This window comes from Caretta caretta, chromosome 4 (genome assembly GCF_965140235.1).
Source record: "Caretta caretta isolate rCarCar2 chromosome 4, rCarCar1.hap1, whole genome shotgun sequence".
NCBI lineage: Eukaryota > Metazoa > Chordata > Testudines > Cheloniidae > Caretta > Caretta caretta.
In genome coordinates, this window is record NC_134209.1 from 108,169,499 (window position 1) to 108,195,103 (window position 25,605).

Consider the following 25,605-nt stretch of genomic DNA (forward strand, 5'->3'; position numbering starts at 1 on the left):
CAAGACCTTTCAAACTGAAGTTTTGTCTTCTCTTAATGGATATTAAAGATCCTCTAGCACTTTCTGTGAAAAAGAGAGTGTGCTTTAGGCACCTTCAAAATTTCTTTGTGCCATGTGCAGAGTGCTATACATGGTTTATCCACCTGTGGACACCCACAAACCTGGCGTACACCCTCCAAACCAGTAGTAGATGTGTCTCAGTGACAGGTTTACTGACTCCTGCACACACTTCTTGATTCATTCCCAGGGGCACAGGGAGCAAATGCATCTGAAGGAAGGTTCAGCCCCAGGAAGAGGGTAGGTGACAATACAACTGTCACCCTCTAATGGTGAGGTTATAGGCATTTGGTCTCTATGAAAGCAGCTGCTGGGAAACACCCTAGCTATGTGGCTCCTCCAGTTCCTTCTGCTGAGGAGCAGAGGGGAGGTTTTGGAGGGAAGAATAGGATGGGGTAGAGAAAGAAAAAGCCTCCATGTTGATCGTCCAATACTTCTGCAAACCCTAGGAACTCAGAGGTTTTGGAAGCAGAATGCCCCTATTCCTTCTAGGCAGCAGTGGAGGGGCGGAACCCCATGCCCTGCTGGAAGACTGAGCATGCAGCTCATGTATCCCAAGTATTCTGTGCACGAGACTATTGTGCTGGGGATGACAGGACCCTCAAATATTTTTAATGGAAGCGGACAGTTACAGTAATTGAAAGAAATTGATAATAGTTTGGAGTAAAAACATATCTAAGAAGAGTGTGAAAGACACTTCAAGAATTCATACTACAGAATAAGAGAAAAGAAATTAAAGACTAACTTGACAGAAAAAACGCAAGGGGAAAAATATAATTTCAAAAAATACCTAATAATAGAACCTAACAGAAAAATAAATATCTGTATATAATGATACGCTTCTGCATCAACAGTCCCACACAAAGTTTTATTTGCATAACTAGCAGTATGACACATCTACAGAAGTCTAAAATTGATTACTATATGTATATTAAAAGTCTAACTATCAAAAAGCTTTCTGGGAGTTCCCCAGAAAACAAAGGGCTGGATTCTCAAGTTCACTATGCACTACTCATTTGGTTTAAAGTGAACTTAAACAGGCCAGAGATTTCCGCAGAATTCTGCCAGGGGGAATGTCAACAATTATAAACCTGTCAGACCTGACATATTCCCAGCTAAACCCATCCTTGATGCCATGTGGAGGTTGGGGCATGTCAGAAGTGGCGCAGGGACAGGAGGGGCAAGGTGGAGCTGAGCTGTATTAAACCTGATCCTCTGCTCGCATAAGCTCCATTATGGAGTTCGCACCAGTGACAGACATTAGAGCAGCCCCCAATTGTTCTAACCTCCACCAGCAACAGCTGGCCAAGGATCAGGGAGATGCAACTGGCCCAGCTCCCTGCAGTTACCAGTGTCCACTATGTCTGAGTGCAGCGTGGACATTATGATGAATTGGGGCTTAAATGAGGCCATTTGCAAACACCAGAAAACTATTTTTTGTTGTTGCTTTCTCTTGTTAATAAATCCTACAATAATACTGCTAAGTCAGTAGTCCCCAAACTTTTTTGTCTGTGCCACTCTGGGAGCCACGGTCGGGAGACAGCGCCAGGCCACAGTCAGAGCTGGGGGTCGTGGTCAGGAGTGGGACCAGCGCTGCAGCTGGGGCCTTAACTGGGAGCAGGGCACAGGGCTCCGGTCGGGGCTGCGAGCCAGGGGCTGCAACTGAGAGCAGGTCCATGGCTGGGAGCTGCAGCCGATGACCAAGGCCAGACCTGTGGTTGGGGCCAGAGTGGAGCTAGGGGGCAGAGCGGGGATCGGTGACGCTCCCTCCACACCCCCTGTGAGGGCTGGCCTGGGACCCACCAAGCCCCCACCAAACATTCCTCCACCCACCTCAGTTTGGGGACCACTGTGTTAAGTGATTTCTCTTATAAATACATAATATAAATGTTCTACCTTGCCAAAAAAGACTTTCCTGATCCTGGAACCCCTCTGAGAAGAACAAGTACTTGACCTACAAGATGTGTCTTTTTCCTCATCACTGGACAAACGGGTGGTTGGTGTACTTGAGAGAGGTTCATTTTTTGGATTCCATCTTGATTTCCCCATACCTTCGGAGAAGCGTTGCTATCCCAGACATGTGAAACCACTGGAGGAGGAAAAGGCATTCCTTTGCCATGCGTCCTGTAGTCTGCAAGAGGTCTCCATTGTCCCGGACTGATAGCTACTGGAGTTACAAAGCTGTGACTTCCACTTGATGGATAAAACACAGGAGCCACTGGATTCCAAGGAGGCTGTGGAGATTGCTGTGGTGGTGGAGAAAAATGTAAATTCCTTCTCTGCTGAACATCTACAAGCTGTGGCAATTTGAAACTGGATCCTTCAAGAGATTCAGACACTTCAGGGAGAGAAATGCTTTTTTGGCCACTACACACAGCCATTACACCTTCCTGTTGTTCAAGGTATTTTGAGCTGGAATTTCCACTAGCTGTTGTACCAGCTTCTACAAATCCCTGGAAAAAATGACTAGACGCATCAAACAAACTTCCATGGTCTGAAACAATATTCTGTGATTGATTACGATTTCTACAAGCCACTTCCAAGTTTGCTGGTTTAATGACTTCTGGAGCATTGTCAGTATCAATTTCTGGCAGACTAGAGCTTACTGATACTTGTGCAAAAATGTCCATGTCAACTAATGAACTATCCTTTGTCTGAATGCTAGATTTACTTACAGCTGGCTGAGAAGATTTGCGACCCTCTGAGATTAACATAGATGAGAAGTTTTCAAATTTCTCATTCTCTGTCTCTGCTTGCTGCAGAGAAAACAGGACATTAAACCCTAAACTGGATTTTTCACTCTCAGGAAATTCATTAATGCCATTAGAATTACTCTGGTCAGATGTCATAGGCTGCTTTCCTGTGATTTTGTCATTTGTGGAATCATACAATTTGTCTCTCAGACTGTATTTCTCAAAAGCAGTTTGTATCAAGGAATCTAGCTCTTCAGTCAGCTGAATATCAGGTGATGGGATCTTTACTGATTCTTCTTTAAAGTTCACAATATCTTCTTTTGCACAACTTTCGCCCACTATTTCATTTGAAACAGAGCTTTGCTGGTTAACGAGAGACAGAGATGATGCTACTGAATCAAAACCTGAGACTCTTGAAGATGCTACTCCCTTAGCAGCTGTGGAAAGTTCTAGCAGACAATCCATAGCATTTTCAACTGTTAAATAAGATAAAGAAAATAAATCAAAGAAAATGATCATGGTAGGCAATCCAGCCTAATTTTAATCCAATTTAAATAACTTTTTACAATCTATAATTCAAGAAATATTATTTATAACAAACCCTGAATTTCAGAGATAGTAAACAGAAAATTTACCGATTCATTTGCTAACATATTTTCCTCCTACCTTTACAACAAATGTTGCTCACCTGGGACAAGACCCGACTGAATCTGCACACACTGCAATACACCACCATAATATGCAAAAAAGTAAATAAACTGTGAAGCTAAGTTTAACTCTGGGTACAAAGGAAAAGATTACACAGATTGATTAACTGGAATACTTGTTTCTAGTCTGTACTACACAGGAGAAATAGGGTTAAATAAATTGAAATAATCACTAAAAGGAGAGTTGTAGCAGTACAAATTAAAAAAAGACAGGCACAGAAACCTTTCTTTGTTATAGTGAGGGCTAGTTAAAAGCATTAATGACAAAAAAAGCGGGGGAGGGGGCACGGAAGTCTTCAGATGACTCAAATAAGCTGGAACTTACCAGTTTATTCCAAAGAACTATGTAGAAAGAAATTGCACACTAAAAAAAAAAAAGGGGGGGGTCCTAAAGTCCAGCTCTTTCAGCACAGCTAGGTAGATCTTCTCTTTAATTTAGAGAATCTGACTAGCCTTTCCTCCTTGTTTATTACACAACTATCACTCCATAAAAAAGTGATAGTGATAAGTTTCCCTTTTTGAATCTGTTCACAGGAGGAAGATAACAAAATATAGTCAAAAACCACCCCTCCATGCCAAAGATGACACAATGAATCTACTGAGAAGAGAAACAGACTTTTTCTTGTGAACAATCTTCTCTCCCCCTTCCATCTTATTTGCTCTCTCAGAGTACTTGGGCAGGCCTATCTGAAAAGCACATCCAGCCAAAATGTGTATAGAGAAACACAACAAGGAGTATATTGAAGGACAGGAAAGATACTGGAGTTGTTTTAAAAAAAACCCACACATGCACACGTACTCTCACACACACGCACAAACAGAGCAGACTTAAAGACAAGCAAAGGGAAATCTTCAATACTTCAAATAATTGGTCTAAAATCCAGTTTCTTTGCTAACATATTGTTTATGAAGCATGCTTCCTTCAGTTAGTCACACAAGTGTCCTGCGGTGGGATGGGTGTTATTGGTTTTTATTTTTAAAGGATTATCTTTGTGGATAGATTCTTTTGAATAAAACATGCAACTGTTACATTTTACATATCTAACAAAATTATGGCAAATGACAATTCCCTTGGTGGGTATTCCTAGTAAAATCACAAGAAATTGATATGTAACATACACCCATACAGAATGTGGGACAGTCTTATGTAGTGGTTAAAGCTCAGAAATGTCAGTCAGGAAAGCAGTGTTCTCTTCCCAATCACTGTGTTGCTGTATGGCTTACAGCAAGCCACCTAACTTCATTAAGTAAAACATATTACTACTTACCAACATCACAAAAACGTTATGAATCTGAGAATCTGACACGGGAAGTAGGGGGACCAGATGTCCCAATTTTATAGGGACAATCCCGATATTCCGGGCGTTGTGTAATATATGCGCCTATTACCTACCCCCAATTGTCCTAATTTTTCACACTTGCTATCTGGTCACTAATGGGAAGTGCTATAAAATTCCTAAGTATTATGACTCATTGTAACGGGGTGTTTGCTACTCGCCACTCGGTGGAGTCTCCTTGTGGCTCATCTGGGGAATTAGCTCATCACCGTCCATGCCCCATCCGGCAGTTACTCAGCCTATTGCCACAGTCACTCGCTCTGTGGCCCCTCTCTCACTGGTCAGGAGCTGCAGTTCATCTCCTTCATTGCTTAGCCCTCCGGGCAAGTCACAATTGTCCTCCCTTTCCAAGGTCTCACCAGTATCTCTCCACACAGTCTCAGGCAGTCTTCATAGCCATTGCACTGACTGTGCCACTCCCACAGTGGCTTGTAGGGGAATCCAGGCCCGCTCTCTGCACTGGATTCCAATCCAAGGACCCTTGAACCAGCAGTTCAGGTCTATTCTCTCAGCCCTTACTGCTCCTTCCCTGGAATGTTTCCTACACTCCTAATACAGGCTCCTACTCTGCTCCCTTGTCCTGCCTTTCCCTGGGACAGGGAATAGTTCCTGGGACATTTCTGCAAAAAATGGGAGGTGACATTCTGCCGTGGAAGCCTCCCGAAGTTCGTGGAGCTCCCCTCCCTCCAATCCCTCCGGTGGGAGCAAGTTTCCAAACCCGGGGAAATCTCTACCTATGAGCACGGGGTATGGGAGGTTTGGGACTACCCCTGCTTTCACCCCGGTGACATTTCCCTGAATTTCAATTTTCACTGGTATGATGGGGTAGTAAGTAACGGTCCCATGGACACGGGTTACCCCCGTATGCTTAGCTTGTATTAACTGGCTGCGCTTCACTAATTTACCCGATACTAGGGTGATAGCACTCCCCAAGTCTACGAGTGCCATGGTTTCTACCACATTCAACTTTACCTGCCTTGTATATTTATGTGGGGTGACTGCAACCCCTACAATATTGAGTAGGCTGCATGGGTCTGCCCCGTCCCACAGGTTACACTGCATGGACTCTACAACATTGGGGCATTGGGCCATTATGTGCCCCAACTCCCCGCACCCGTAACACTTATAATTGCTTCTAGTCACTCCCCTATCACGTGGGTTAGGGGGTTTAGTCCCAGGGTCCCCCCCCCCCAGGCCTTTCCCTTCCTTCTGGGTTCCCGGCTGGTTTTCAGTCTTCCTCTTCTTCCACTTAGGACTCCCTGGGGGTTTGGCCGCCTGACCCTCCAGGATTGGGGTCGAGTGTTTGCTTCATGAGGGGCCTTCCTTGGGTAGTTGGGTCAATTCCCTGGCTGTCATCCGTCTTTCCACCAATGTGATCATTTCGTCGTAGGCGACGGATCATTCTGGCATACCCATCTGCGGAGATCTGGCGGCAGTCCCTGCATGTAATGGTCCATGACCAAAGTCTCCAAAATCTCCTCCAGGCTGCACGCTTCAGGCCATAACCACTTCCGAGGAAGGTGTATGAGATCGAATAGTTGGGACCTCAGAGGTTTGTTCTCCCTGTATGTCCACTCCTGGACCCTATGGGCCCATACCGCTGCCGTCACCCCTGATCGTATTAGGATCTCTGCCCTCAGCCGGGAATAGTCAGTGGCATCCTCGGTGGGCAGATCAAAGTAGGCCTTCTGGGCCTCTCCACACAAAAAAGGGATGAGAATGCTGGCCCTCTGCTCCTGGGGCCACGCCTCACGCTAAGCAGTCCTTTCAAATGAGAGATATGCCTCTATGTCATACTCTGCCATCATCTTTGGCAGACAACCAGTGGCCCTCAGGGTTCGCGTCCTGTCAGACCCCCGGGCCTGGGTGGTGAGGATCTTCAGCTGGTCCACTATCTCCTGCAGGAGGACCTGATCTTGGGTCGCCTGGCCCATTAATAATTGGTTGGTTTCCTGCTGTAGCCTCATGGACTACTGTTGCGCCATCGCCTGAGCCTGGGTTGCCTCCTACTGAGCTGCTGTCGCTTACACCAGAGCTCTCACCACCTCCTCCACTGTGGTACAAACAAAAACCCAAAACCCCAGTGCACTCCTAGTACAGGCTCCGACTCTGCTCCCTCGTATCAGAGAGCACGATTGTAGGCTTCCTCACTGCAATCTGTTACCAGCTTCCTGGCTTTACAAAAGCCCCACCTGCTTCTGTCCAGGTAAGCTTCATCCCCAGTTAAACCTCATCACATCCTAGCTCCTCTTCAGGAGCAGCCAATGGCTAATTGGCCTCTTGCCTATATTAACCCCTCCAGGGCTAATGTGTGGTGAACACCCCCATCACACTCATGTATTCATTAAAAGTTAAATTCTGACCTCTTAAAATACTGCTGAAGTCCATGGGAGCTGCACTGCCTATCTGAGAACAGAATTTCCCTATGAAATCCAACTGTTAACATAACAAACATTTTATTTACCTTTAAAATCACATTCAGACAGCACCATATAAACTACACTAGGATCCAGGCCAGAAAACATTTCTGACATATTGTTGAAGAGCTCTTCCTTATTGACACTGTAAATTGCTCGTGACACCGACACATCTCCTGGAGGTGGTACCAGTCCTTCACCAGAAGCAGTCATTCTCTCTGAATCCATGATCTTCCTGGAGGGACTCACACCTGGATTTTTCCTTTTCTTTGGCATTCTGTTATTCAGAACAAGTTTCCGTTCTGTTTTATTTTGTCCACATGACGTTAATTTTGTCAAGTTCAGAAAATGTATGTCAGATACCTTTCATATCTCCGATGGTCCCATTACCAATAGCAGACCTAGAAAGAAGAGAATGGAGAAATGCTTAAAAATAGGCAACTGAATTTCCACTGCATTAACTCTTAGCTATTTAAAGGTCTGAAAGCTTTTTATTTTATTTTTTTTTGGGGGGGGGGGAGTGCTTTGCTTTTTTTTTCAGGGGATGGAAAGGAAGAACTTCTATTTTTATTTTTTAAAATTTTTATACTAGACATTCAGGTTCTGTTTATACAGAAGAACTAGTGAAATGATATTACAAGAGCCAAGAAAGTGAAAGTAAAGCAAGTGAAAGGGGAAGGACTATTTAATCAGTTTTAAACCCTTTTTTTGTTAACACATTAAATTTCTATGACCAATCATTTTTTTGGGGAAATGTAGCCTTTGTTAAAGATGTAGCACCCTCACTCCCACTATTAAGGTGTTAGAGATCACAATAAACATCTCCAAGATCTTCCAGAGGTCTTCCAGTAAAATCAGGAAAGACTAAACTTAACATTCCTGATATTTCTAAAGATAAAAAAAAAGGCAGAAAGAAGTCTTGTAAAAAGCCTTTCAGGTGCTTATACAGCATGAAGTGAAAAAGCGCAGAAGCCCTTTTTAAAAAAAAAAATTCTTTGCCTTTCAGCTAGCAAAATGAAATAGCACTTTGGGTACACACTAATTATTACACCAAGCCAACATGGAAAGCAATTAGTTTTCTATATCTATAGCCAGTATATGTATACAGTGAGGCTGCTTTTTCTTTATAATGCAGAACTTCAAAGTTTTGTTGTTGTGTGTTCAAACTGATAGCAGCAGAAAACACTATAAATTCAGTTTAACAACTTTACAAAGAACTATGTACAGGCAGTTACTAAATTTTCTATTTGATATGGTTTAGTTAACCTGATAATTAGATTAATTTTATATTAACCCACTTTATTCTAATCTGATTTGTTTACACTTTTGCTTATTTATTTAGTTTAGTTAATAAAACTGGAAACATATGTGGTTTACATATTTTTCCCTAGATGTCAGGGTTATGGGCCTGAGAAACCCTGAGGGAGATGGAAGAGGTAACTCTGTGAACGATCTAACAGTCGCCTTCAGAAGTATCTTACAGTTCTCCTATAGCTGGTGCCCTAACCAGAACACACTTAGCTTTCGAAGGAAAATTCACTTATGTATTAAGTATTTCTTCCAATATGCATAATAATTTTGTAATAAATGGGAGCTATATTTTCAAATGATTTCATATCTTCCATGTTGGCTACAACATTGAATCAGAATGTAGTATCACCAATGAAAAATAAACATTTGAAAGTAAACCACAGTAACTCCTCCCTTAACGTTGTAGTTATGTTCCTGAAAATGCTACTTTAAGCAAAACGATGTTAAGCGAATCCAATTTCCCCATAAGAATTAATGTAAATAGGGGGGAAGAGGGTTAGGTTCCAGGAGAATTCTTTTTGCCAGACAAAAGACTATATATTATATATATACACACACAAATACACAGTATAAGTTTTTAACAATTTAATATTATACACAGCAATGACGATTGTTAAGCTTGATTGAGGTGGTGAAGTCAGAGGGTGGAAGAGGGTGGGATATTTTCCCAGGGAATGCCTTACTGCTAAATCATGAACTAGCAATTGGCTGAGCCCTCAAGGGTTAACTCATTGTTGTTAATGTAGCCTCACACTCTACAAGGCAGCATGAAAGGAGGGAGGGGAGGACAGCATGGCAGAGAGAGACAGAGACATATACCGTGTGTGAGTGTGTGCGTGTGAGAGAGAGAGAGAGCGACACGTGCATTGCCCCTTTAAGTACACTCACCCCACCCTAATCTTTTTAAGTAGATCAGCAAGTTGAGACAGCAGCTGCTGCAAGCAAGCTCCCTCCATCCTGAGCCCTGTTGTGTCGTTCTTCCACCCTTGCCCCCAGCCCTGGCTCTGTGGAGAAGTGGGAGGCAGGGCCAGCTCTAGGATTTTTGCTGCCCCAAGCAAAAAAAAAATTTTGGCTGCCCTCGCTTTTTTTTCATGCCCCCCCACCCCTGCCCCAACTCCGCCCCTTCCCAACCCCTTCCCCAAATCCCTGGCCCCGCCTCCTCCCCTGGGCATGCTGCATTTCCCCCGTCCCCATTGCTTCCTGCGGCTCCCTCCCCAACCCCTCACCCTAGCTCACCTCCGCTCCGCCTGCTCCCCTGAACATGCCGCCGCTCCGCTTCTCCCCCCTCCCTCTCAGGTGAGGGAGAGGCAATGCATTCAGAGGAGCAGACGTAGCAGAGGTGAGCGAGGGTGGGGGGGAGTGCAGGAGGTACTGGGGGGGGGGTAAAGGAACCACTCCCCGCCCCAGCTCGCCTCCGCACCACCACCTCCCACGAGTGCGCTGCTGCTCGGCTTCTCCTCCCTCCCTCCCTCCCAGGCTTGCTGCACAAACAGGCTGGGAGGGAGGAGAGAGAAGCAGAGCACTAGCGGTGCGCTCAGGGGAGCAGGCGGAGGCGAGCTGGGGTGGCAGGGACACATTTCTAGGGGCAGCATGGCCGGTGCCGGAATGCCACCCCTAGAAATGTGCCGCCCCAAGAACCTGCTTGTTTTGCTGGTGCCTAGAGCCGGACCTGGAGGGGGGGACGGGACCCCTGACATTAGCCCCCCCCGTTCCCTGCCCTCCTTGCACACCAAGCAGGAGGCTCCCAGGAGCAACTCCAAGGCAGAGGGCAGGAGCAGCACATGGCGTGTGGGGAGGGACAGTTAAACTGCCTGGCAACTGATAGCCTGCTGGGCAGCTGCCGCACAGGGAACTTAGGGGAGCTGGTAGGGGGGCTGCCGGTCCACCCTGGTTCCAAGCCCCACCAGCTAGCTCCAACGGGCTGCTCTTCCTGCAAGCAGTGGACAAAGCAGGAGGCTTCCAAACAACGTTATAAGGGAGAATTGTGCAACTTTAAATGAGCATGTTCCCTAATTGATCAGCAACGTAACAACGTTAACCAGGACAACTTTAAGTGAGGAGTTACTGTACTTCTACTTAGGAAAGAAAGTTTTGAAATGAGCTAAGCTGATGATATCAATCATATACATACAACCCACCCACCCTCCCATCAACATTAGAGGCAATATTTTAAAAATATATCCAGAATTACTCATTAATGATACTCAGAAGTCTATGCAAACCAAACAACTGCCTAGCATCAAATTCCTACAGGTTCTTCACAAATACTTTAAAAGTGGCATCTCTAATGTCTAATCATTCTGAGTTTAGTTGTGTGTGATAAGGAAAACCCTGCCCTGGTGGTGGGGTGCAGTCAGAGCCAACCCTAGATATCGTGGAGTCCTGCGCAGCCCCCCCCCCCCCCCACAGAAGGGGGGCTGGCCCCTGGCATCCAGGGAGAGTGCATTCTGTACATCCATCCTTAGGATGGTGGAGTGTGCTTCCCTCTGTACCTGGCCAGCGCTGCTGACCAGCTGTGGAGGAGAAGTACTGCCTGTCAGAAACTCCTCTCTGCCCCTTTTGGTGTGATTTCAACCTCTGCACAGAAAGCAGTCCCTGTACACAGGAGAGCTCAGACACTGTAACTGTATCTGGAGAGAAGGTGATTTCTCTTTTCCACTCCACCAAGTGCCCTTGCAAGATCCAGTCACTAACAGGTCCTATATTTAAGAAGACGTGCTTAAAAGCATTTTATTTATGTTGAATACTGTGGTAATTTAAACAGGTGAAGTCAGCCTAGGCAAATATTAATGTGTGTATCAATCACCAAAACAAGAGGTAACTGAAAAAGCAGAGTTGCACACAAAGGTTGGTATATCATTTGAAAATGGAGTATTTAAAGAAGAAACAACAAATTTAGGCCCTGATACCACAGAGCCAGGAACAGAATTAATGAAACAATGCATAAATTCAGCTTAAACACAGTTCCAGCTTTAGAAAAGCGTGCACTCTTAGCGTGGTGCATTGTGCTTAGAACATGGCATATTATCTGCTGCATTTTTATGTCACCCTCTGCTTATACTAACCCAGTTTGGAACTCTGAAACACACCTCTGCTTTTTCTTGCAGTTCATATTTTGTTATATCCAGTAGCTCTTTTACAGTCTAAGAATAACCCCAAAAGCTGCAAGTTGCAAATAGCGGTAGGGTTGGCATCTCTAGTCCGCTAAGAGTGCTGTGTGCTGCTTGAACAGCCAGGAATAGCTATTGGAGAATTTCCCTTCTGTAGGAGATTCTCTTTCAGTGGAAACTCCTCTTGTGCCAGCTGCTCCTCCTCCACCAGTGTAAGAGAAAGGAGGAGTGTTCTGGTGGAGAGACATGATGGATCACAGCTCCCCTATGACTCATCGTCAACTGGGGTAAGGTCTCAGAGTGGTAGCCGTGTTAGTCTGTATCAGCAAAAAAAACGAGGAGTACTTGTGGCACCTTAGAGGCTAAGGCCTCGTCTACACTATGAGTTTAAGTTGGATTTAGCAGCGTTAAATTGAATTAACCCTGCACCCGTCCACACAACAAAGCCATTTTTTTCGACATAAAGGGCTCTTAAAACCGATTTCTGTACTCCTCCCCAACGAGGGGATTAGTGCTGAAATGGATATCACGTTTCAAATTAGGGTTAGTGTGGACGCAATTCGAAGGTATTGGCCTCCGGGAGCTATCGCACAGTGCACCATTGTGACCGCTCTGGACAGCACTCTGAACTCAGATGCACTGGCCAGGTGTACAGGAAAAGCCCTGGGAACTTTTGAATCTCATTTCCTGTTTGGCTAGGCGAGCTCATCAGCACAGGTGACCATGCAGTCCAAAATCGAAAAAGAGCTCCAGCATGGACCGAACGGGAGGTACTGGATCTGATTGCTGTATGGGGAAAGGAATCCGTGCTATCAGAACTACGTTCCAAAACACGAAATGCCAAAACATTTCAAAAAATCTCCGAGGCCATGAGGGACAGACACTACAGCAGAGACGCAACACAGTGCCGCGTGAAACTTAAGGAGCTCAGACAAGTGTACCAGAAAACCAAAGAATCAAACGGACGCTCCGGGACAGAGCCCCAGACATGCCACTCTACGCTGAGCTGCATGCAATTCTGGGGGGGGAGGCGCCACCACTAACCCACCCCTGTCCGTGGACTCCGATGATGGGGTACTCTCCGCCATGCCTGAGGATTTTGCGGATGGGGAAGATGAGGAGGAGGAGGACGAGCTTGAGGAGAGCACACAGCACACCGTTCTCCCCTACAGCCAGGATCTTTTTATCACCCTGATTGAAATACCCTCCCAGCTCAACGAAGCTGGAGAAGGGACCTCTGGTGAGTGTACCTTTTTAAATATAATACATGTTATAAAAGCAAGCATTTTTTAATGATTAAGTAGCCCTGAGGACTTGGGATGCATTCGTGGCCAGTACAGCTACTGGAAAAGTCTGTTAACGTGTCTGGGGATGGAGCAGAAATCCTCCAGGGACATCTCCATGAAGCTCTCCTGGAGGTACGCTAAAAGCCTTTGCAGAACGTTTCTGGGGAGAGCAGCCTTATTCATGGTAGGACACTTTACCACGCCATGCTCGTAGCAAGTAATATGGTATCATTGCATGACAAAGCTTGGCAGCGTATGGTCTCAGTGTTTGCTGGCAATCAAGCAACATCCGTTCTTTATCTCTGTGTTTTCCTCAGGAGAGTGATATTGTTCATGGTAACCTGGTTGAAATAAGGGAATTTAATTAAAGGGACATTCAGATGTGGCCGTTCCTACTGGGCTGTCTGCCTGTGTCTGAAAAGAAATCCTCCCCGCAGTTAGCCACGCAGTTGGGGGGGGAAAGGGGGGCATTGGCGCTGAGCTGTTCGCCTTTGGCTAGCAGGGATCTTCCCTGATACCAGCCACGCGGTGGGGGGAGGGGTAAAGCAATCATCCCAGAGAACTGGATGGGGGGGTTAGTTTGGTTTCTGCTGCTGCATGTTAATAGGAAAACTGCAGCACTAAATGGCCAACTCAACGTGCTTTGCTTGGTATGGGAGAGGAGGGCACTGCTGTTATGAAGGTTGCAGAAGCCGAAAGACTATGGCTTACCATGGCAGTCTACAAGCCGAATTCTGATGCCCGGCACTGGATGTGTGATCTCTAACACCAAAGCCGCAGGCACTCAATGTAAGATGCAAAATGTGACCTTGTACTAAAATCACATGTGCTATGTAATGTGAATAATGTTGTTCACCGTGAAAGAGTATAGCCATTGTTCTGTAAAATGTATCTTTTTAAGTACTTCACTCCCTTTTTTTCTTCCAGGAGCGGCAAATGTTTCAAGCCTCCCTCCTCCGTCCCAAAGGCTATCTCAGATAAGGCAGCAAAAAAAACGCACGTGCGATGACATGTTCTCTGAGCTCATGCAGTCGTCCGGCACTGACAGAGCTGTATGGAGGGACACAATAGCAGAGTACAGGAAAGTGGCCGATGAACGTGAGGAGAGGTGGCGGCAGGAAGATCAGAGGAGGCAACGCTGGGGCTACTGCAGGATCAAACGGACATGCTCCGGCGTCTGGTGGATGTTCATGAACGGCAGCAGGATCACAGACTGCTGCTGTAGCCCCTGTTTAACCGCCCTCCCTCCTCCCCAAGTTATAGCCTCCTCACCCAGACGCCCAAGAACACGGGGGCGGGGAGGCTCCGGGCACCCAACTACTCCACCCCAGTGGACAGCCCAAGCAACAGAAGGCTGTCATTCAACAAGTTTTAAAGTGGCCTTTTCCTTCCCTCCTACCCTCCTCCCACTCCCCACCCAGGCTACCTTGTGAGTTATCTCCCTATTTTTATAATCAATTAATAAAGAATACATTTTTTTAAATGATAGTGACTTTATTTCCTTTGCAAGCAAGCTGTGATCGAAGGGGGGAGGGCGGGTGGTTTACAGGGAATTTAGAGGCAACCAAGGGGGCGGATTTTCATCAAGGAGGAAGGGGGAGGAACAAACGGAAGTGTCACACAGTACCCTGGCCAGTCATGAAACTGGTTTTCAAAGCTTCTCTGATGCACAGCGCTTCCTGCTGTGATCTTCTAACCGCCCTGGTGTCTGGCTGCACGTATTCAGCGGCCAGGCAATTTGCATCAACCTTCCACCCCGACATAAATGTCTCCCCCTTACTCTCACAGAGATTGTGGAGTACACAGCAAGCAGCAATAACAATGGGAATATTGGTTTCGCTGAGGTCTGAGCGAGTCAATAAACTGCGCCAGCAACCCTTTCAACGTCCAAATGCACACTCTACCACCATTCTGCACTTGCTCAGCCTATAGTTGAACAGCTTTTTAGTACTGTCCAGGGTGCCTGTGTACGGCTTCATGAGCCAGGGCATTAAGGGGTAGGCTGAGTCCTCAAGGGTAACTATAGGCATTTCAACATCCCCAACAGTTATTTTCTGGTCTGGGAAGTAAATCCCTTCCTGCAGCCGTTTAAACAGACCAGAATTCCTGAAGATGCGAGCGTCATGAACCTTTCCCGGCTGTCCCACGTTGATGTTGGTGAAACGTTCCTTGTGATCCACCAGTGCTTGCAGCACTATTGAAAAGTACCCCTTGCCGTTTATGTACTGGCTGCCCTGGTGGTCCGGTCCCAAGATAAGGATATGAGTTCCGTCTATAGCCCTACCACAGTTAGGGAATCCCATTGCAGCAAAGGCATCTAGTATGACTTGTATATTTCCCAGAGTCACTACCTTTGATAGCAGCGGCTCAATGATTGTGTTGACTACTTGCATCACAGCAACCCCCACAGTGGATTTGCCCACTCCAACTTGATTACTGACTGACCGGTAGCTGTCTGGCCTTGCAAGCTTCCACAGGGCTATTGCCACTTGCTTGTGAACTGTGAGGGCTGCTCTCATTTTGGTATTCTTGCGCTTCAGGGCAGAGGAAAGCAAGTCACAAAGTTCCATGAAAGTGCCCTTATACATGCGAAAGTTTCACAGCCACTGGGAATCATCCCAAACCTGCAACACTATGCGGTCTCACCATTCTGTGCTTGTTTCCCGGGCCCAGAATCGGCGTTCCACGGCATGAGCCTGTCCCAGTAACACCATGATCTCCAAATTGCTGGGGACCACAGTTTTAGAGAAATCTGTGTTCATGTCCCCATCACCATGCTTCCGTCGCCTCCTCGCCTGGTTTTTGAGGTGCTTGCTCTGCATAAACTGCACGATAATGCGCGAGGTGTTTACAACGGTCATAACTGCTGCGGTGAACTGAATGGGCTCCATGCTTGCTGTGCTATGGCATCTGCTCAGGCAATCCAGGCAAAAGGGCGCAAAATGATTGTCTGCTGTTGCTTTCATGGAGGGAGGGTTGACTGATGACATTTATGCATAACCACCCGTGACAAATTTTTGGCCCAATCAGGTATTGGGAGCTCAGCCCAGAATTCCAGTAGGCAGCGGGGACTGCAGGAACTGTGGGGTAACTACCCACAGTGCACCGCTCGGAATGTCGATGCTTGCCATGGTACTGTGGACGCCGAATTAATGTGCTTAGTGTGGACGTATGCACTCGACTTTATATAATCTGTTCCCAAAAATCGACTTCTGTAAAATCAGAGTACTTTCATAGTGTAGACATGGCCTAACAAATTTATTTGGGCATAAGCTTTCGTGGGACTTTACATCAGCCCTGCTGTTCTAACTTGCTTTGGAGTGGGAAGTAGCAGAAGATCACAGAGCTGCAACCGGCTCCCAGCAGCTGCCTCTCTTTACTCTCATCCACACTGGAGAATCCAGGCTAAGGATAACTGCTTAAGTACTGTGATTTGAAAAACCATCTTGGTTTGCAGAAAATGCCATTTCTTAATAAGCTGATTTGATGAATAGAAGAGTTATTAAGAAAGCAATTTTCAGAAAAGTGGACTCTGCACATCCACTCACTTGTGTACTTGAATCATCTTGTGGATGAATATTTAATTCCAAGAAATGTGTGTCCTTGAAGCAGTTATCAGGGAAGAGATATGTGTGAAAACAGTGAAGCTGAGACTGTGCCAGAGGAGCACAGTTCTTTATCAATGCTGAAATGAAACAGCTGCTTACTCTAACTGGATATGTGTACAACAGAGTTGTAGAATTACACCATGAACTATGGAGCATATTACAGCCTCTGGCTAACTAATTAGAAATCCATTTCCGCATGTTCAACATAGCTCTAGCCTTCACTACATTTACATCAGCATGCTGTTACTGCCCCATCTTAATCTAGGTGAAAGAACTCCCATCCAAAGTTCAGTACAGGGCTCTAAATACAAATTGATTCATGTTATGTTACCTGGAACCTACAATTGAGGCTGTACCTTCAGGTCTGTATATTGAAGTGCAATTGGAAATTATGTTCTTTGTCCACTACATGACACTGGCAGACCAGGGTCCACCTCATGCCAATGTCCTCCCCCATGCCTCAACTGAATACTGATAAATACACGGCTGATCAGTTTGGCTCACCTCTATGTTAATATTGTTAAAATAGGTATTAGAATGATAAGAATGTGGTTAGTATTAGACTTTACTGAATGCTTGTGAGTTGCTGCATGCATTAATCTCAGGGCTTGGCTACACTTGCGAGTTACAGCGCAATAAAGGAGCCTCGGGCGCACTAGCTCACTACCCATCCACACTGACAAGGCATGTAAAGCGCTCTGACTCCACGGCTACAGCACTGCTGCTACTCCACCTTGGAGAGTGGAATAACGTTTGCTGCACCCCCGCTGGAGCACCGCGGCGTCAGTGTGAACGAGGTGTTGCATTACTGCGTTCTGATCAGCCTCTGGAAATCTCCCATAATCCCCTTAAGTCAAGTGACCACTCTTGTCATTGTTTTTGAATCACTGCAGGAATGCGGATATGCCCTTTGAAAGCTCCATTTCTGACAGCCCGCTGCTTATCTGCTCCGAGACAAAGCAACCATTAGTGTGGAATGCTGGGGGGGGGAAGGGAGAGGTCAGCTGTTGTCTGAACTTACAAGACAGCATGCTGACATGCTCTCCCCCCACATACACACAACACACTCCCTGTCAAACTCCACCCCACCCCACCCCCATTTGAAAAGCACGTTGCAGTCACTTGCATGCTGGGATAGCTGCCCATAATGCACCACTCCCAATGCTGCTGCAAGTGCAGCAAATGTGGCCATGCCAGTGCGCTTGAAGCTGTCAGTGTGGACAGACTGCAGCGCTTTCCCTACTGCGCTCTCCGAAGACTGGTTTAACTCAAACATCTGCAAGTGTAGCCATGCCCTCACTTATAATATTTGTATCCTTTATTGTAAAGTAGTATTTGAGTGTTTGCACTGTAAGCCTCTGCAACTGTGTAAATCACCAGACAGGAGAGAGACATTAACTCATGTGAAATGCTGATCTCTAACAGAAGGTGTTCCTGCCTTACAAGGAAGGCTCATCAACACCAGATGGACTAGCATGGAACATTAAAGAGGAAAAAGACTTATTATTTACTCTCCCTCCTCCATGAAGATGGGCCTTGTAAGTGAATTCATAGAATCACAGAATATCAGGGTTGGAAGGGACCTCAGGAGGTCATCTAGTCCAACCCCCTGCTCAAAGCAGGACTGATCCCCAATTTTTGCCCCAGATCCCTAAATGGCCCCCTCAAGGATTGAACTCACTACCTTGGGTTTAGCAGGCCAGTGCTCAAACCACTGAGCTATCCCTCCACCCATCAGCTGAGTTTGCAGCTCTAAGCAGAAGAGGGGAAGAGAATAAATATCCCTAACAAGAACAAACTGCATCTCTGTGCTGCTTGGAGTGAGGGGGGAAGGAGGGTAAAGTTTTCTAAGGGCTTGGCTACACTTACATTTTATAGCGCTCTAACTTGCTGGCTCAGGGGTGTGAAAAATCACCCCCGTGAGCGCAGCAAGTCAGAGCGCTTTAAAGCGCTAGCGTAAACAGGCTCCGAGCACTGGGAGCCGTGCTCCCAGTCCTCGGAGCTAATCCCCTCGTGGAGGTGGATTACCAGGAGCGCTAGGAGAGCTCTCTCCCAGCGCTCGCGCGCGACCACACTCGCACTTGAAAGCGCTGCCACAGGAGCACTCCTGCGACAGCGCTTTGAAGTTTCCAGTGTAGCCATGCCCTTAGCATAAGCAAGCAATACCTAGCTGTTTAGCCTGGGTTAGCCCTAAAGGACATATAGAGCTTGCTTATTACAGAACTTTCTATTACCTTTTTATCCTTAAGATTGTAACTCATTTGTGTATATATGTTTACCTGCTTTAACTTTACAAATAACTCATTTCCCTTCTCAATAAATCTTTAGATAGTTTATTATAGGATTGGCTACAAGCATTGTCTTTGGTGTGAGATCTAAAGTGCAACTGACCTGGGGTAGGTAACTGGTCCTGAGAGTAATCTGAATATTGCTGTGATCCTTAGTGTAAGGGACCATCTATCATAAAGGTAGACTTAACTGTGTGGGAAAACAGATCAGAATACCCCAGGGAACTGTCTGTGACTCCATGTTAAGTCTATTATAGTACCTGAGGAGATTTCACTTGACTTCGAAGTATAGAAATCACAGCCAATTTGGGCTTGTGCCCTGGTTCCTAACAGTCTGCCCTAAGTTTGGTACTCATGTTCATGAGCCACTGCAAGACAGCGTGACACATTAATTCATCAAAAAGAGATTTAAATTATTCAGCAAATGAATATCTGGTGAATGTTTCTTTACAAAGGTTAAAGACGTGCACCTGAAAGTGAGTAACCCCTTTGTCCTATCAGTAGTATGCATTTGCCTCTTAATTTTAGACTCATGATTTATGCAGAATATAAATGATTTTGTGTTTAATAACAAAAGTGTAGTATGCTATAGACATGTGCAGGGCTCATATTTTCTGAGTATGTGTTTGATACTTGGCAATAGCCTTCACTCTGATATTTCTAGAAATTTCTACAGGAGACATCTGTCCCAAGAATTATACTGAAAAATTGGTAGTATTTTGTGAGTGGATAAAGGTATGGGTATCAAAATATCTGCCTTACTCAGGGTATTGGTGGGCACCCTGGAGATAGAAGGTACTTGAATTTTTCCCAAGTTTGATGAATGACGTCTTTTTCTAATTTCTTGATGGACTGAACATAAGTATCTGCCATCTGTCAAGAAACTGGAGAATGAGAAACAGGACACAGAGTCAATCCAGCTTCCTGACTTACCACATGTAGATGTAACACAATTTGCTGAGACCTTGACTGATGTTCAAGTTAGGATGCAGCCAAAACCTCTCCCTTTCACAGACATCCCCCATACCCTGCAACTTACTAAATTGTTTCGTGCTAGCTACAATGTGTTATATAAATTACTCCCCAGAGACACTGGAATCTTTCAAATTTAGATCAAAATTATTCAAGACTGCAATGAAATTGATCAAAAAATCCACAGTTATCCAAACAACAGATGAAAGGACTTTAATTTGGTGAAAGACATTGAAGACAATTTTTTAATTTAATGCCAGCCCTAAAAAAAGGGACAGTTAAATTTTCAGTTGTGGGAAATTGGTTGGGTGTGTGTGTGTGTGAGAGAGAGAATAATTATTTAATGACAACAGATGTGGAGATTACAAAAGTTAAAGCTTTATAGCCATTAAAACACAAATTGTCAATATCATATGTTAAAATATTCGAAGTAAATTGCCTTAAATCAAACTCTAATAAGTTCTCAGGAAGTTTCTTATTTTGCCAGTCTGTAAATTTCAACTATCATTGGTAGAAATATTTTTTCAAAGATTTGTGAGTGTACGGTGAAATCAGCATGTATCAATAAAATCTAATCCTTCCAAGCTTAACTATGAATCACAATGATAACTGGCATATTTATATTCCGGCCAAACTGATTTGATACATGGAGGGTCAAAACCTTCTGAGAATAAAGCTAATCGAGACTGATGCCAATTAAGGCCATCTACCCAAATTATTGGTGGTTAGGGAATAGCCTGTTTCTCTCCCTCCATTCTCCCCACAAAATGAAATTAACATGACCTCTCAGGATTAAACATACAACTCCTAAATCATTATATTTATGAATGTGAGTTTTTAGACAGCACAGCTGTTTAGGAACTGCTGTATAGGTGCCATTCTCAAATAAATGTTATGGTTCTATGCACCCCACCCACTCCCCGCCATCAGCTGGGATTTCCTTGATCGTAGATTTTGACATTGCACGCTACTGGACTCCTACCTTAGTGGCCAGCTGGGAAAATGGAGGAAGTACAGACCTCTTTGTCTGACACGGAAGTAACACATGGCCAGAGGTGAGCAGCCATTGCAGGCAAGCAAACCAAAAAAGCAAAGGTCAAGAAACCATTAGCCAAAAGCTAAGGCTTCTTCTTTCCTTCACTTTTTTAGGATGGTGGCTTACCTGATTCCTCCTCCTTTAAAATTCTTAGCCCTGGTCTACACTAGGACTTTAGGTCGAATTTAGCAGCGTTAAATCGATGTAAACCTGCACCCGTCCACACAATGAAGCCCTTTATTTCGACTTAAAGGGCTCTTAAAATCAATTTCCTTACTCCACCCCTGACAAGTGGATTAGCGCTTAAATCGACGTTGCCGGCTCGAATTTGGGGTACTGTGGACACAATTCGATGGTATTGGCCTCCGGGAGCTATCCCAGAGTGCTCCATTGTGACCGTTCTGGACAGCACTCTCAACTCAGATGCACTGGCCAGGTAGAGAGGAAAAGAACCGCGAACTTTTGAATCTCATTTCCTGTTTGGCCAGCGTGGCAAGCTGCAGGTGACCATGCAGAGCTCATCAGCACAGGTGACCATGATGGAGTCCCAGAATCGCAAAAGAGCTCCAGCATGGACCGAACGGGAGGTACGGGATCTGATCGCTGTTTGGGGAGAGGAATCCGTGCTATCAGAACTCCGTTCCAGTTTTCGAAATGCCAAAACCTTTGTGAAAATCTCCCAGGGCATGAAGGACAGAGGCCATAACAGGGACCCGAAGCAGTGCCGCGTGAAACTGAAGGAGCTGAGGCAAGCCTACCAGAAAACCAGAGAGGCGAACAGCCGCTCTGGGTCAGAGCCCCAAACATGCCGCTTCTATGATGAGCTGCATGCCATTTTAGGGGGTTCAGCCACCACTACCCCAGCCGTGTTGTTTGACTCCTTCAATGGAGATGGAGGCAATACGGAAGCAGGTTTTGGGGATGAAGAAGATGATGATGAGGAGGAGGTTGTAGATAGCTCACAGCAAGCAAGTGGAGAAACCGGTTTTCCCGACAGCCAGGAACTGTTTCTCACCCTAGACCTGGAGCCAGTACCCCCCGAACCCACCCAAGGCTGCCTCCTGGACCCAGCAGGCGGAGAAGGGACCTCTGGTGAGTGTACCTTTTAAAATACTATACATGGTTTAAAAGCAAGCATGTGAAAGGATTACTCTGCCCTGGCATTTGCGGTTCTCCTAGATGTAGTCCTAAAGCCTTTGCAAAAGGTTTCTGGGGAGGGCAGCCTTATTGCGTCCTTCATGGTAGGACACTTTACCACTCCAGGCCAGTAACACGTACTCGGGAATCATTGTAGAACAAAGCATTGCAGTGTATGTTTGCTGGCATTCAAACAACATCCGTTCTTTATCTCTCTGTGTTATCCTCAGGAGAGTGAGATATAATTCATGGTCACCTGGTTGAAATAGAGTGCTTTTCTTCAGGGGACACTCAGAGGAGCCCATTCCTGCTGGGCTGTTTGCCTGTGGCTAAACAGAAATGTTCCCCGCTGTTAGCCACAGGGAGGGGGGAAGGTTGAGGGGGTAGTCACGCGGTGGGAGGAGGCAAAATGCGACCTTGTAACGAAAGCACATGTGCTATGTATGTAATGTTAACAGCAAGGTTTACCCTGAAAGAGTGTAGCCACTGTTTTATAAAATGTGTCTTTTTAAATACCACTGTCCCTTTTTTTTTCTCCACCAGCTGCATGTGTTTCAATGATCACAGGATCTTCTCCTTCCCAGAGGCTAGTGAAGCTTAGAAAGAAAAAAAAACGCACTCGCAATGAAATGTTCTCCGAGCTCATGCTGTCCTCCCACACTGACAGAGCACAGACGAATGCGTGGAGGCAAATAAGGTCAGAGTGCAGGAAAGCACAAAATGACCGGGAGGAGAGGTGGCGGGCTGAAGAGAGTAAGTGGCGGGCTGAAGAGAGTAAGTGGCGGGCTGAAGACAGGGCTGAAGCTCAAATGTGGCGGCAGCGTGATGAGAGGAGGCAGGATTCAATGCTGAGGCTGCTGGAGGACGAAACCAGTATGCTCCAGTGTATGGTTGAGCTGCAGCAAAGGCAGCTGGAGCACAGACTGCCACTGCAGCCCCTCTGTAACCAACCGCCCTCCTCCCCAAGTTCCATAGCCTCCACACCCAGACGCCCAAGAACGCGGTCGGGGGGCCTCCGGCCAACCAGCCACTCCACCACAGAGGATTGCCCAAAAAAAAGAAGGCTGTCATTCAATAAATTTTAATGACAGGTTTCAGAGGAACAGCCGTGTTAGTCTGTATTCGCAAAAAGAAAAGGAGTACTTGTGGCACCTTAGAGACTAACCAATTTATTTGAGCATGAGCTTTCGTGAGCTACAGCTCACTTCATCAGATGTATACCGTGGAAACTGCAGCAGACCTTATATACACACAGAGAATATGAAACAATACCTCCTCCCACCCCACTGTCCTGCTGGTAATAACAAGTCTTGGGAGACAGGCCAGTCCTTGCCTACAGACAGCCCCGCAACCTGAAGCAAATACTCACCAACAACCACATACCACACAACAGAACCACTAACCCAGGAACTTATCCTTGCAACAAAGCCCGTTGCCAATTGTGCCCACATATCTATTCAGGGGACACCATCACAGGGCCTAATAACATCAGTCACACTATCAGAGGCTCGTTCACCTGCACATCCACCAATGTGATATATGCCATCATGTGCCAGCAATGCCCCTCTGCCATGTACATTGGTCAAACTGGACAGTCTCTACGTAAAAGAATAAATGGACACAAATCAGATGTCAAGAATTATAACATTCATAAACCAGTCGGAGAACACTTCAATCTCTCTGGCCACGCAATCACAGACATGAAGGTCGCTATCTTAAAACAAAAAAACTTCAAATCCAGACTCCAGCGAGAAACTGCTGAATTGGAATTCATTTGCAAATTGGATACTATTAATTTAGGCTTAAATAGAGACTGGGAGTGGCTAAGTCATTATGCAAGGTAGCCTGTTTCCTCTTGTTTTTTCCTACCGCCCCCCCCCCCCCCCCAGATGTTCTGGTTTAACTTGGATTTAAACTTGGAGAGTGGTCAGTTTAGATGAGCTATTACCAGCAGGAGAGTGAGTTTGTGTGTGTATGGGGGTGGGGGGGATGTGAGAAAACCTGGATCTACGCAGGAAATAGCCCGACTTGATTATGTAAAGAGCTGTCACTTTGAATGGGCTAGCACCAGCAGGAGAGTGAATTTGTGTGGGGGGGTGGAGGGTGAGAAAACCTGGATTTGTGCTGGAAATGGCCCACCTGTTGATCACTTTAGATAAGCTATTACCAGCAGGACAGTGGGGTGGGAGGAAGTATTGTTTCATATTCTCTGTGTGTATATAAAGTCTGCTGCAGTTTCCACGGTATACATCTGATGAAGTGAGCTGTAGCTCACGAAAGCTCATGCTCAAATAAATTGGTTAGTCTCTAAGGTGCCACAAGTACTCCTTTTCTTTTTGCGAATAAATTTTAAAGTTGTAAACTTTTAAAGTGCTGTGCTTAAAGTGCTGTGTGGCATTTTCCTTCCCTCCTCCACCACCCCTCCTGGGATACCTTGGTAGTCATCCCCCTATTTCTGTGATGAATGAATAAAGAATGCATGAATGTGAAGCAACAATGACTTTATTGCCTCTGCAAGCGGTGATTGAAGGGAGGAGGGGCGGGTGGTTAGCTTACAGGGAAGTAGAGTTAACCAAGGGGCGGGGGGTTTCATCAAGGAGAAACAAACAGAACTTTCACACCGTAGCCTGGCCAGTCATGAAACTGGTTTTCAAAGCTTCTCTGATGCGTACCGCGCCCTCCTGTGCTCTTCTAACCGCCCTGGTGTCTGGCTGCGCGTAACCAACAGCCAGGCGATTTGCCTCAACCTCCCACCCCGCCATAAACGTCTCCCCCTTACTCTCACAGATATTGTGGAGCACACAGCAAGCAGTAATAACAGTGGGAATATTGGTTTCGCTGAGGTCTAAGCGAGTCAGTAAACTGCGCCAGCGTGCCTTTAAACGTCCAAATGCACATTCTACCACCATTCTGCACTTGCTCAGCCTGTAGTTGAACAGCTCCTGACTACTGTCCAGGCTGCCTGTGTACGGCTTCATGAGCCATGGCATTAAGGGGTAGGCTGGGTCCCCAAGGATACATATAGGCATTTCAACATCCCCAACAGTTATTTTCTGGTCTGGGAATAAAGTCCCTTCCTGCAGCTTTTGAAACAGACCAGAGTTCCTGAAGATGCGAGCGTCAAGTACCTTTCCCGGCCATCCCACGTTAATGTTGGTGAAACGTCCCTTGTGATCCACCAGAGCTTGCAGCACTATCGAAAAGTACCCCTTGCAGTTTATGTACTCGGCGGCTTGGTGCTCCGGTGCCAAGATAGGGATATGGGTTCCGTCTATAGCCCCACCACAGTTAGGGAATCCCATTGCAGCAAAGCCATCCACTGTGACCTGCACATTTCCCAGGGTCACTACCCTTGATATCAGCAGATCTTTGACTGCGTGGGCTACTTGTATCACAGCAGCCCCCACAGTAGATTTGCCCACTCCAAATTGATTCCCAACTGACCGGTAGCTGTCTGGCGTTGCAAGCTTCCACAGGGCTATCGCCACTCGCTTCTCAACTGTGAGGGCTGCTCTCATCTTGGTATTCATGCGCCTCAGGGCAGGGGAAAGCAAGTCACAAAGTTCCATGAAAGTGCCCTTACGCATGCGAAAGTTTCGCAGCCACTGGGAATCGTCCCAGACCTGCAACACTATGCGGTCCCACC

The 25,605-nt window shown here is 46.0% G+C and overlaps 1 protein-coding gene across 9 annotated transcripts in view; it reads right to left on the minus strand.

Moving 5' to 3' along the window:
• N4BP2 (NEDD4 binding protein 2) overlaps nt 1-25,605 on the minus strand; it is a 116,192-nt gene that overhangs the window by 37,703 nt on the left and 52,884 nt on the right. For 7 of the 9 annotated variants that reach the window (XM_048848528.2, XM_075127966.1, XM_048848522.2 and 4 more), the window contains 2 exons: nt 7,259-7,612; nt 1,954-3,226 (listed from right to left, as the gene is read on the minus strand). In XM_048848528.2, coding sequence (XP_048704485.2) covers nt 1,954-3,226; nt 7,259-7,487 — 1,502 coding nt within the window. In that variant the 5' untranslated portion in view covers nt 7,488-7,612. The remainder of the gene's footprint in view (nt 1-1,953; nt 3,227-7,258; nt 7,613-25,605) is intronic. The other 2 variants (XM_075127968.1, XM_075127969.1) reach the window with 1 other exon arrangement.